Below are 13,379 nucleotides of genomic sequence, written 5' to 3' on the forward strand. Positions count from 1 at the left end.
TGCTTTGGCTATGTGCTGTTTTCTCCTTTATTGTGTGATTTTGCTGTTGCAACCAGTGAACTTTCACAAGAATAGCGCACAGCCCGGAGTTCACCGCACATTAGGGAAACACCATCTTGATTTTGGTCTAATTGACACATTTGCCCTTGCACCTGCCCTTCTAAAACTTTAAATGTTAATTTATGACAAGTGTTCAGTACCACTGGATGACTGAACTTCCCGATAAGTAAGGGGAAGAGTTGTCAGTCTATTCTGGAAAGTCTTCTTCCTTCCTCTCTCTACCTTCCATACTAACTAAAATGAGTGAGTATCAGCTCCTGCCGGATTCGGTCAGCTTCTAAGTCCAGAGACTCCATTTGCTCATACTCCCCCTCAGGGGGCTGTTCAATGGGTCCAGTCACTGGAGAGGACCAAACATCCATCCCATGTTCTAGGGAAATGTTGTGAAGGACACAACAAGCTAAGATGATGTGGCTGGATTTCTCTGGTGAGTACTGCAGTGCCCCTTTCGATCCATCCAGACACCGGAACCTACAGCAGAGGGTCCGCAAAGTCTTCTCCATCACACTGTGAGTTGCAGAATGGGCCCTATTATAGCGATATTCTGCTGGAGTTTCAGGAATGTGTAGTGGAGTCAAGAGCCAGGTGTGGAGAAAGAAGGAACTGTCACCTGCATGAAAGGCCAAAGAGAACATGACTGTGAATGGACTACAAACAAAAAGTGAAGTTCAAGCTAGTTATGGTGCTCATGACTGTGATCTCAGTGCTCAAGATGCTGAGACAGAAGGACTACCTCAAGTACCAGGCCAGCCTGAACTGCACAGTGAGACCTTGTGTCACAGAACAAAACCAGGGACATTTGGGACAGGAAAATAAATAGACTTTGAAGCCAAATCATACCATAGCATAATAGCCAGAAGAAAAATGTTGTCATAAGAAAGTATGAGGAGGGAAGAGTGATGGCTCAGAGGTTAAAAGTATGGGCTGCTCTTACAGAGGACCTGGGTTCAGTTCCCAGCTCCCACATGTGGCTTACAACAGTCTGTAAGTCCAGCTCCAGGGAGGTCAACACTCTGTCCTCGCCTCCAAGGTTACCAGGCACACTCGTGTAGTATACGTACATCTATGCAGGCAAACTCTCAGACACATAAAATAAAGAGAAAGACTTTTAAATAGAGCATGAACTAGTACTGATTGGCCCTCTCCCCCTCTCCCTGAGGCGTGTCTGATCTCCACAGTTCTTTATTGCCCCTTCCCTTTTCTCCATGGTGGTGATGACAGTAGGTGATGGATGTCAAGACCGGAAGCCAACTTGAGTATAGGTGGCACAAAGAGGAATGTCTGCACTTGGGAGGCTAAGGCAGGAAGACAACCAGTGAGGCCAGCCTTGTCTACACAATGAGAACCCGTCAAAAACAACAAAATGTCACTGCATAGAAAAAGTGTTGGATTTGCCGGGTGGTGGTGGCTCACACCTTTAATCCCAGCACTTGGGAGGCAGAGACAGGCGGATTTCTGAGTTCAAGGCCAGCCTGGTCTACAGAGTGAGTTCCAGGATAGCCAGGGCTACACAGAGAAATCCTGTCTCAAAAAAACCAAAAAAAAAAAAAAGTGTTGGATGGCAATATCCTTGACTAAAACCAATGGACAAAAAGCTGAGAGCTAACAAATCCGAATCTGAGAGCATCCAAAGGGAGGAAGTAGATACACAGGAATCCAATCATTGGCCTTTTCTTTCTTGGTGTTTTATTTTTTTTAACCATGCTGGGGGAGAATTCAGGACCTTGCACAAATAAAGAAGCACTCTGTCTCAGCAATAGCCCTCAAAATTCCCTCTGTCTTTTCTACACTTACTTTTCTTTTTCTCGAGACAGTTTCATGTAGCCCATCTGGCCTGGACCTTACTAAGCAGCTAAGGATAACCTTGAATTCCTGATCCTCCTTTCTTTACCCCAAGTGCTGGAGTTGTAGGTGTGTACATCACCATCTTCCCCCATACTCCCCACCCCCGTAAGGTTTCAAATTCAGAGATACTGCTCTTTATAAAAGGCTTAATACAAATGATAAAGGTTGAGATGTGGTGGCATATATCTTTAATCCCAGCACTCTGGAGCCAGAGTCAGGTAGATCTCTGTGAGTTTGAAGCCAGTCTGGTCTACAATGTGAGACCCTGACTCAAGCAAATAAACCAACTCCATCCCCCCAATCAAACAGGATACCAATTTTACAAATCTCTAAATAGAAAGTATTCAAGAAAAAAGAAAGATCTTCTAACAGGAGATCTAAAAACACTCAAGAGGAAAACTTCTAATTTTACTATTAAGTTTCATGTCTGAAAGCATGACCTGGGGATTTTGTACAACATCCCAGCGATTTGTCTTCCCAGTACTGAGAAGAGCAAGAGCTGTGTCTGCAGTAGCCATCAGGACTCAGGGCTACCGGATTCTTGGATACTACAATCACAGAATGATGCTTGTGTAACACTACCTGGGAGAACATGAATATGATGATGCAAACAGTAATAACGAGAAGAGATCAGAAGTGGATTCAAGTAACAAACAGAAGGCATTTCCTTTAAGTGACTTACTTATTAGAGGATTCTGGGAAGTCTTAAGAAAAGCAAACACAAGCCGGGCAATGGTGGTGCACACCTTTAATCCCAGCACTTGGGAGGGAGAGACAGGCGGATTTCTGAGTTCAAGGCTAGCCTGGTCTACAGAGTGAGTTCCAGGACAGCCAGGGCTATACAGAGAAACCCTGTCTCAAAAAACAAAACAACAACAACAACAACAACAAAAAAAAAGCAAACACAAATGGGGAGCAAAGTCCTAGTCCAAGAGAACAATGTTTTTATAATGTTTAATTGTCCTAACTCACCACCTCTGACAAACAAAGCAGCTCACACAGAGGTGTGACTTCTTAAAAGTCCTAATCAGACACTGAACCCTGAGAACTAAGGTAAGCACTATGCTCCTAACCCGCCACCAGGTTCAGTAAATAGTCAACTCTTAAAACAGAGATAGCCACTGTTCCAAAAATAATAAAAGACTTCTTTCATTTTGGAGCTTATGTTTCTAAGACTGGATTAGCTGAAAATAACTGAGATGTCTCACAAAAATGTAAAGTTTATATTTAGCTGGTTTTCTTTTTGGGGACAGAGTCTTATGCTGTAGACCTAAAACTCCTTAGGTAGCTCATGCTGACCTGAAATTCACAGCAATCCTCCTGTTTCAGTCTCCTAAGCGCTTGGATTATAGGCATGAGCTACCACACCTGGCTTCCCCCTCCTCCACCACTTTTGTTTTGTTTTGAAGCCAGGGTCTCATATAGTTCAGGCCCCCAAGCTTCTGATATGATACTCTTGTCTCTACCTCTCAAATGCTGGGATTACAAGTGTACACCAACTCCCACTCTTATTTTAACTGAATGCACTCTTTCTAAATACTATCTAAAAAACAAAACAAAAACAAACAAACAAACAAAAAGGGTGTAGAGCAAGCTACGATGGTATACACAGCAATGCAGTCAAAGCTAAGAAGAGGAAATGGAGGAGAGAAATGGAAACATGCTGCTGGATCCTAGACGGCTCAGAGTAAAGGTGCTTAATACAAATACAAAGCCTGAGGATCTGGGTTTGATCCCTAGAACCGAAGTGTGGAAGGACAGAACCGACTCCTGCAAATTGTCCACATAAATATAAAAAAAGTCTTAAAAGGATATTATAAACAATAATGAAAATAATACTTATGGCAGACTGAACAGTGACATCTGTGACCTGCTGAACACAGGGACTGTAATAAGTCTCAGAAACAAACCAAAAACAAAAAACCTGGAGCAGGGCAAGACGGCTCAGTGGGTAAAGCAATTCATAACCTGAATTCAATCCCTGGGATTTACAGAAAGGTGGAAACAGAGAATCAATTCCAAAGGTTCCTGATCTCACACAAATGCTATGAAATGTATGCACTGAACACTTACACATCACACACACACACACTCACGCTAAATAAAACAAGCTCCGTAGTCACTAGCTGGTTAAAATTCAAGCATCATTGGAAAACAGATACTCATGAGGAGATTAGGATTAGATGGGGAATAGATTATAAATGTTTATTCGATCACTCAGTCACCTGTAAGAAATTCTGGGAGAGCCAAAGCTGCTTAACAGCACTAGCCTAAGAGCTGAAGAACTAAGAACACAAGCTGACTGTTTAGAAGTGGTGTGATTAGAGCCAGGGAGTTTAAGTAATACACCGATAGGGACAGCTAAGGATAATAACAGGAAGGGATGGCTTAAAAGGAACTTAAAGTGGAGTGAGACGGTGTATACCTGTAATCCCAGCTACCTCAATATGACCTGAGAGACTCAAGCCATTCTGGGAAACAGTGAGATGCCTATTTCAAAAAAAGGAAAAGACAAGAAAAAAAAAAAAAAGAAAAGGAATTTAAATATTCCATGACTCTCAATTTCTTCTTTTATAAAAAACATTGATAATATTATTTGCCTTTTTTTGAAAGCAGGGTCTCCTGTTTCCCTGGCTGGTCTTGAATTTCCTTGTAATACTAGCACTAAGAAGGCTGAGGCTGGATTACGAGGATTATGAGTTCAAGGCCATTTTAGGAGTCAGTTTGAGGCCAAACTTGATGTCAAATTTTAATCCTGTCCCATGCAACCTACTGCAATGTACATTGTATTGGCAACTCTCATGTATTGTTTGAGCTCGTTGAGAAACTAGCTCTAGAATCTAGGGTTCCTCCCCCAAGTTCAGACCCAAGCACATTCATGTCAGTGTCTTTCAAGGCTCCCAGTCTGGAGATGGGCTGCCTGCTCCAAACTTTGTGAGAAGAAAACAACAAAACAGCCCTATAGTCAAAACATCCTGTTCTTGAAACAGCTGGAAGGAGAACCATGCCAACAGATATTACTACTATTTAGCCCATGATATAAATGTCTTGCAGTGAGAAAGACATGCTGGAGGAGGTTCAGCATGGGCACCTGGTCCACAGACAGAAAACTCAACCAGGGACTCCAGCTGACTGCTTCAACTTCCCCAACGGTTTCTACTGGATGTCTTAAGCCCTAATTTGATTGTCTGTCTGCCTGTCTGTCTGTTTCTACCTACCACTTGTTATATTCTTTTACTTCTGTTTGCTTCTTACTGTTTGTTTGTTTGTTTGTTTGTTTTTTGAGACAAGGTTTCTCTATGTAGCCCTGGCTGTCCTGGAACTCACTCTGTAGACCAGGCTGGCCTCGAACTTAGAAATCCGCCTGCCTCTGCCTCCCAAGTGCCTGCCACCACTGCCTGGCTGTTTGCTACTTACTTAATAAACTTGTTCATTGAAAACTGAAAGTACGACTATTGTAGATCATTCTATGAACAATACAGAACACCAGGTTGGCCATGACCTTAATAAGTAGTAAAATTGGTCTTTAACTCTTCATCTTCCTGCCTAATTTTCCAAGTGCTTCACTACAGGTATGTGCTGCCATGCCCAGCTCTTTTCTTTTGTCTAGGTTAGAACTCCTCTGCTCAAATGATCCCTTTGCCTCAGTCTCTGCTATATCTGACAGTATGGCCAGGAGCCGCAGGCTCAATTCAAACCATTGAACACTTAAACATAATATGCTATGCTAGGCAAGCACTCAGGAAGGGCAGAGGTAGGTGGATCTTTGTGCATTTAAGGCTAGCCTGTTCTACAAAGAGAGTTCCAGAACAACCAGGGCTACACAGAGAAACCATGTCTCTACAAAACAAAGAAAACATAATATGTCGTGTATTAGATAGCCTGTCCTATTGTTTATCTAATAGTAGAGCTTTAGAGGTGTAGGGGTTTGAATATGAATGGCCCCTATAGATTTATGTGCATGAATGCTTGGCCCATAGGGAGTGTTACTATTAGGAGAGGTGCCCTTGTTGGAGTAGGTATGGACTTGTTGGAGGAAGTATGTCACTGGAGGTGGGCTTTGAGGTCTTAAAAGCTCAAGTCTGGCCAGGGCCAGTGTGTCTGAGTTTCCTTCTGCTACCTGCAAAACAAGATGTAGAACTCTCAGCTCCTTCTCCAGCATGCTTGATGACATCATGTTTCCACCATGACGATAATGGACTGAACTTCTGAACTTATAGGCTAGTCCCAATTAAATGCTTTCCTCTACAGGAGTTGCCTTGGTCAAGCTGTCTCTTCATACACATACCCAACCTCCCAACCCCCACCCCCAAGAAGGGGCTAGAGAAAAAACTCAGTGCTGGCTGCTCTTCCAGAGGACATGAGTTTGGTTCCCAGCATAGCTGCTCACAGCTATCTATAACTCCAGTTCAGGATATCTAGTACCTTCTGCAGGCACACACATGGTACACAGACATACAAAACACCCATAGAGATTAAAAAAAGAAAGTAAAGCTCAAACCAACAAGGCTTTCAGGATTAAGAGTTTCATTGTTTCTAACAGTATACTTCACAGCTGAGTAGTCACTTTGGTTTACACTACATAATGGTGAACAAATTCTTATCTGGCTCAGATCACTGAGTCAGTCTTTAAATGAGATTCAGTCTATATAAGCAGATTGGAGAAGCAAGCTCTCTTTTTGTTCATTTGTTTTTGTTTTTACAGGGTTTCTCTGTGTAGCCCTGGCTGTCCTGGAACTCACTCTGTAGACCAGGCTGGCCTCAAACTCAGAGATCACCTGCCTCTGTCTCCTGAGTGCTGAGATTAAAGGTGTGTGCAACCACTGCCTGACTGCATCACTAGTATTATAGTCATCATTTTACAGATGATAACAATTATTGCTCCTATGGATGTACTATAATTAACAAGCTCTGTTCTGGTAAGTAATTTGGCTGATGTGTGTGTATGTTTTGAGGCCAGAGATCAACCTAGATGGGGTTTCTCTTTAGCCTGAAGTTTACCCCAGAGATCTGCCTATCTCTTCCTCCTTAGGACTAGAATTGTGTGCACCATCATGCCTGGCTTTTAAAAACAAAAACAAAAACAAAACAAAAAAACATGGGTTCAATTCCTGGGACCCCATACTTGAATAGTATCAAACTCAGGACTCTAGACTCAAATGGTAAGCAGTTTATCACTAAGCTATCTCCTGAGTCTCTACAACAATGGTTCTCAAACTCTGGGTCAAAACTCCTTGTGGAGGTCAAATGACTCTCTCACAGGAGTCACCTAAAACCAATGGAAAACACAGATATTTACATTACAATTCATAACCGTGGCAAGATTATAGTTATGATAGAAATGAAAATAACTTTATGGTTGGGGGCCATCACAACATGAGGAACTGTATTAAAGGGCCAAAGCATTAAGAAGGTTGAGAAGCACTGGTTTATAGGGTTGTTTCTGTAGCTCTGTTGGCAATGCAAATTCTTGTGATCTTGGTTTTCTATTTGTTTTTGACTTTGCTGTAAATCAAGGCAACTTTGAATCCTTGATCCTCTTGACCCTTCCTCCCAAATTGTGGACTTAGACGTTCTGGTACCACAGGTCTTATTTTACATGTCCGTGAACTCAGAACTCCAAGATAAATTCTTAGAAGAATGAAGGCAAATAATGTTTTTAAGTTACAGAGAATGAGCTTTATATTATTGTAATTATTATTCTTAGCTTAATAAAAAAAATCGTGTGTTTGTGTGTGTGTGTGTGTGTATGTAAGTATGCCCATGTGGGTTCAAGTACCTTGAGGGGCCAGAAGAGAACATTCATCCTCTAGTGCTGAAGTTATTGGCAGTTGTAAGCCACCCAATGTGGGTGTTGAGAACTGAATTCAGTTCTTCTGGAAGAGCAAATAATCTCTAAGCCATCTCTCTAGCCCCTGTTTAGTTTTTGAGATGGAGGGTCATGTATCACAGGCTAGCCTCAAGCTTCCTATATAGCTGAGGATCACCCTGAACTTCTGATACTCCCGCCTTCTGAATACTGGGAATGTAGTTATGCACCGACACAGTTATGCACAACAGCCAATGCAGTGCTGAGGACTGAGCCCAGGACCTCCTACTCACTACTAACTGATCTACATTTCTATTCCCTTATTTTTGAGACAGGGTCTCCCTCTACATCCAGGTTGGCCTGGAACACTCTGTCTGGAACTTGAGAGCCTTTTGCCTCAGCCTACCCAGTCCTGGGATTATAAGCATATAAAATAAAACCCAGCTTAAATATTGTTTCTGTTTAAAACTTTTTTAAGATTTATTTTATGTGTATCGGTCTTATGCCTGCATGTACATCTGTGTATCATGTGCACACCTTATGCTGTGGAAGTCAGAAGAAAGCTTTAGATTCCCTAGAACTGAAGTTCTGGAACTGGGTATTTGTGAGCCTCTATGTGAACGATGGGAATCAAACCCAGGTCCTCTTCAAGAACAAGTGTTCTTAATTACCAAGACACCTCTCCATCCCTTAAATATTAATTAAAAAATCAATGTGCAGAGGTTGAAGGTTCAGTGGTAAAATCCTTGCCTGGCATTCCCAAGCCTTGGGTTTGATCCCTGGTACAGGAATAGTAATAAAAATAATTATGAGGACATGGTGGTATATACTTGAGAGGCTAAGGCAAATGAATCTCTGAGTCCAAGGCTGGCTACATTGAAAATTCCAGGCTACATAACAAGTGACCTATCTCAAAATGTTTCTAAAAAGTAATAATAATAATCCCAGCACTTGGGAGGCAGAGGCAGGTGGATTTCTGAGTTCAAGAGTTCGAGGCTAGCCTGGTATACAGAGTGAGTTCCAGAACAGCCAGGGCTACACAGAGAAACCCTGTCTTGAAAAAAAAAAAAAGTAATAATAACAAAAGAACACAAAAAGGCCCAGAGAGTTCTCACCAGAGGTTTCACAGGATAAACAAAAGAATGAAGAGTAAGACTAAAGAACCTCAGATTCCACCCACTTTCCTGCGTAACTTTTCTATGGATATAAACTGAAGATTTATACTTGCGAACTTACCAAGAAGCCAGCTATCTTTGGGCATCCCAGTTTCAAACTGACTGCTTAAAGAAGACCTCTGTAGCACAGCACAGTCCTGGAGGCTACCTGGCCAGCTTGTTTCCACAGTCATCAGTGCCCCTCTGATGTCACACACCACCAGGCAGTTTAAAGAATGCAGACCCTTTCGGTTCACATAAGAGAGGTCTTCAGCATTTGGTGCCTTGATTGCTACATGGATACAGTCAGCCACACCTATCACCCCTGGCATCCCTGCCAAGCCATAGAATTCATCCTTGAGAGACTGTATGGCAGCTTCATCAGCTGGAAAGCGAATAAACTGGGAGGCCCGTTCCACAAGGGCTTCAGTGACATTGGCAACGCAGCGACTCATAGAGGCTTGACTAATTCCAATTGCATCTCCCATCCGAGTCTGGAAGGAACCTGAGGTATAAAAACCTAATGCTGCCAGGATCTGTGTTTCTGGGCTAATAGCTCTAGATCGCTGAGTAGGTCGAGAAAGACTTGCCCCCAAGAGTTCCACTAAGTAGTAGATGAATTGCCGGGGAAATCCATACATGGACATCAAGTATTCATCAGTCACATCATCCAGCTTAAAACGGTCTAAGGTCCGGTGACCTCGGCCATACAGCAAGAGATCACAGTCAAGCACTGTTATTGGTATAGCCATTGCTAATGTGGATGTTCTCTTCTATCTGCTTTTCCTGAATTTTTCCCAACAAAGAGGTGGGCACAAAAGTATCAGAATTCAACAGCTAACCATCATCAGTTAAATGGCTCTGACATTTATAATCTTCTTTCTGTAAATGTCAATTAAAAGAAAAAAGTTAGAAACTTATCCAAATCATTCCAAATGACTCAAAACCTACATCTTTTCAGCAATTCGCTTTTTAACTCTAGATTTATCTCCACTGACTCACTACTACATGACAAACTTGATCTAATTTGCAAACAATGGGAGTTCAATACTAATGGCTCATCTAATGCCTGGCATTTCAACTGAGAACATCAAATGAGAACCAAGTATTCACAAGGTAAAAGAGGTCTATGGCAGCCATGACACAGCTGACAAGTCCTAAACACCTTAAGGATTACTCAGAGAGGCGTTTTGCAAAGCCCTATGGCTCCACAGATGTGGGAGTGCTCAAACCAGTCCAACTAGGGAGGTAGAAGAACAAAGGGGGATTAAAAAAAAGGAAGGAAGGAAGGAGAGGAAGGAAGGAAGGAAAGGAAGGAAGAAAGACAGTCCATGACCCTGCCTGGGGACCTACATTGTCTGCTGTAACAGGCTTTCTCTTCATCTCAAGAGATCCAAATCCTGAGGCTTTAGAAAGGAAGATTAGCCAGTATAAAAGGGAGGAAAGGAGGAAGAGGCTAAGTGAACCAGGTAGATGTGGAACACCAGGGCCACTTTTACAGCCCGTTTTCAAAACAATATTAAGTGACAAAGATGGCTCTGAGGGCACAGGATTTGGCTGTGAAGTCTGGTGAAATAAATGGGTTGCCTATCTGAGATCCATACGGTATAAAAAAAAGAATTGTCTGACTTAAGTTGTCCTCTGACCTCCAACATCCTTTCCACTGCACGCCCACCTCCAATACATACATGTAATTAAAAATAAAGTTTATTCCTTTAAAAGTCGTCTTAAGTAAAGATACCCAAGCCAGGAATGGTGGCTCACTGTACTTAGGAAGTGTAGACCAGAGGATCATGTGCAAGGCAAGCGTGGACTACAGGAGCGCTAGTCAAAACAAAGCAAAACAAAAAATTCCTAAGGTTGGTCCAGCCTGTAACGTTAGCATTCTGGATGCTGCATAGCATCGACGTGTTCCAGGCCAGCTTGAGCTACATAACGTTCAAAGCTAACCTGAGTTACACAGCGAGACTTTGTCTCAAAAATAGCAAAATAACCAAAGTCTGACCGCTCGGCCCAGTGTAACCGAACGCTGATCACCACCTTTCCGTAGCTACCGAACTACCCGGAGCACACTCCACCCTCGGGGCCGAAGAAGGCCCGCCTCCGGAACCCACGGCCGTACATAGGCCGCCACGGTGCGCAACAGCGACACCACCCCTTCCGCATCAGCGCCGGCCCCACGCCGCGTCCTCAGCACCTCGGCCACCGCGGCCTGCGCTTCGCCGCCGAACATTCCACACGAAACCCAGTCTTCCACTCCCCAAATTCCTTCCCAAACACTTTTTGTTTCCCTAAAAGACTTTAAAATTAAGCAAATGATTTATTTCCGGAAAGAAACTACCTTTCGTGAAGACTCTGAGATACATAAATATTAAATAGGGCGTCTGTGGTGTGGCGAAAGTGCAGTTGAAGTTAGGCACCTGCATTTCCCCTGTGGCGCTCTACCTCCCCACCGCCTGCACTGAAGCAGATGAAAACAAACACTAAGGATGGCGGCGCCGGGCTGCGACCGGTTGCTGGCTTAGGGCGGGAGAGATCGTTTGACGTGTGAAGGGGAAGCTCTGAGGAAAACCAGTCGACACCAGCCCGACAGCTTTTTCAGTTCTGGGATTCGGGAGCCTCCTTAGCGTGAGGTATCTCTCTGCGACCTGTGCTGTCACTACCGCCCCGGAGCGCGGAACCCTCAGCCGGGAGGTGTGGTTGGCCGGCCCCAGGCCCCGGCCTCCGGAATGAGAGCCCGGAGCCACTCTCTGTGCCGTAGCATCACAGGTACTCACTTTTGAGGGTAATAACCCCCGGATCTTTCAGCGCCCCCGAGTGGGAGGTCACTGATCTGCGTTCCCTTGGCCACCTCCTTGGGGACGCCCAAGCCAAGCAGCCGAGGTTCAGTTCCATAATCCTCACGTTATGTTTTCTACGGGAAGATGGGTTGGTGTCACCCTGTTGGCTCTTGAGACATCCCAACTGTTACAGACTATCCCCCGAAATTCTTCTATTTTCTCTTCGGGTTATGTCAAAAGATCTATTGGAGAACATTTGTAGGGCCGTAACTCCAGAGTTGGGTACCAAGATGGGTAAGGTAGGTTTTCAATCGATCAAAAAAATTTGAATGCCAAATATGTACAGTACTCCAAGTGTAGATGAGGGTGACTTGATTAGTGAAAAAAAAAATCTGTTTTCTACTGGGACTATCTTCTTACTGGCAGTGGAACAACCTGTACAAATCTGGAACCATTCTCATTAAATCTCTGAGTAAGTGGCTAAGCCTCTTCTTGGGCTAGTCACTAATGCATCTCAGTTTTAAATTTCTCATTCACTTTTTTCTTAGTTAACCTGCTCAATCCAACCTCAAGGTAACATTTCTTTTTTGCTTCCCCTACCTTCATGGTAACCCAGGTTGGCCTTAAACTCTTGTGCTTCAGTTATCCTCTTCACTCAACCTCCTGAGTAGCTGAGAATACCAACTTAGGCTGTCACCAGGTCTAGGTTGGGATAGTTGAAAACAGGGTTCAGATATGCAGCCTAGGTTTGCCTTGAATTACTGGTCCTCCTATCCCCACTATCGTAAGTGTTGAGATTATCCAGCATATACCATCATATCTAGTCTTGAAATCCTTTTAGTTAACCAACAGATGTATATATATATATGTTTATTTATATGTATACAATAATTATATATTTATACACAAACGTGTTCTTTTTAAAAAAGATTTATTTATTTATGTATTTATGTATTTATCTTATGTATATGAGTACACTGTCGCTGTCTTCGACACACCAGAAGAGGGCATTGGATTCCCATTACAGATGATTGTGAGCCACCCAGCCAAACAGCTCGCTCTATCTATCTATCTGCTGTTGTTGGTTTTTGAGACAGGATATTTACTATATATCCCAGGCTGGCTTCCACTCTAGATAGTTATGGGTGACCTTGAACTCTTGAACCTCTTCCTCCTGAATACTAGAATTATAAGTGTGACGTACCATACCCAACACTAAAGACTGAGTTTAAATCTTTTAAAGGCTTTTTATTTTTTATTTTTTGGTTTTTCGAGACAGGATTTCTCTCTGTGTAGCCCTGGCTGTCCTGGAACTCACTCTGTAGACCAGGCTGGCCTCGAACTCAGAAATCCATCTGCCTCTGCCTCCCAAGTGCTGGGATTAAAGGCGTGCGCCACCACCACCCGGCCTTTTAAAGGCTTATAACTCATTAAAATTACTCCAAATTCATTTTAAATACCTGTCTGATTTAACTGCAGAGTGCATATAGACCAACTTATTAGAAAAGTCTTCTGAAAGCTATTGTAGGCTGCACAGGTAATTTCTTTTAATGGTGTCCTTGTCACAATAGAAGGGACGAGAGTGTGAATCACCACTACTTAGAAAAGCAACTGAATGGCCTTGTACAGCTGATTAGTACAAGTAAATGGTTAAGTCAAGAACTAATAGAAGTCATAACAGAGCTACAGTTTTGGAGAATGCTGCTTCCACTTTAGGTTTACAGATATATG

General features: G+C 43.1%; 2 protein-coding genes across 9 annotated transcripts in view; one reads left to right on the forward strand and one right to left on the reverse strand.

Annotated features, from left to right (window-relative positions):
• On the reverse strand, positions 1 to 11,032 carry Harbi1 (harbinger transposase derived 1). 6 transcript variants are annotated; one of them, XM_028778582.1, is made up of 3 exons: positions 10,819 to 11,032; positions 8,951 to 9,750; positions 1 to 670 (listed from the first exon to the last, which is right to left on the reverse strand). In XM_028778582.1, exons 2-3 carry the CDS (start codon positions 9,618 to 9,620, stop codon positions 291 to 293), a joined length of 1,050 nt encoding a protein of 349 aa, XP_028634415.1. In that variant the 5' UTR covers positions 9,621 to 9,750; positions 10,819 to 11,032; the 3' UTR covers positions 1 to 290. The 6 variants fall into 6 exon arrangements, with proteins under 6 accessions (XP_028634415.1, XP_028634418.1, XP_028634414.1 ...); XM_028778585.1 differs by having other exon boundaries at positions 10,638 to 11,032; XM_028778581.1 differs by having other exon boundaries at positions 10,909 to 10,961.
• A 315-nt stretch (positions 11,033 to 11,347) lies between these two features.
• The window catches only part of Atg13 (autophagy related 13), a 36,248-nt gene continuing 34,216 nt past the window's right edge, over positions 11,348 to 13,379 (forward strand). For all 3 annotated transcript variants that reach the window (XM_028778541.1, XM_028778539.1, XM_028778540.1), the window contains exon 1: positions 11,348 to 11,637. The gene's annotated coding sequence lies outside the window, so the exon portion shown is untranslated. The remainder of the gene's footprint in view (positions 11,638 to 13,379) is intronic.

The sequence above is a fragment of the Grammomys surdaster genome, unplaced genomic scaffold (genome assembly GCF_004785775.1).
Source record: "Grammomys surdaster isolate TR1022 unplaced genomic scaffold, NIH_TR_1.0 338, whole genome shotgun sequence".
Taxonomy (NCBI): domain Eukaryota; kingdom Metazoa; phylum Chordata; class Mammalia; order Rodentia; family Muridae; genus Grammomys; species Grammomys surdaster.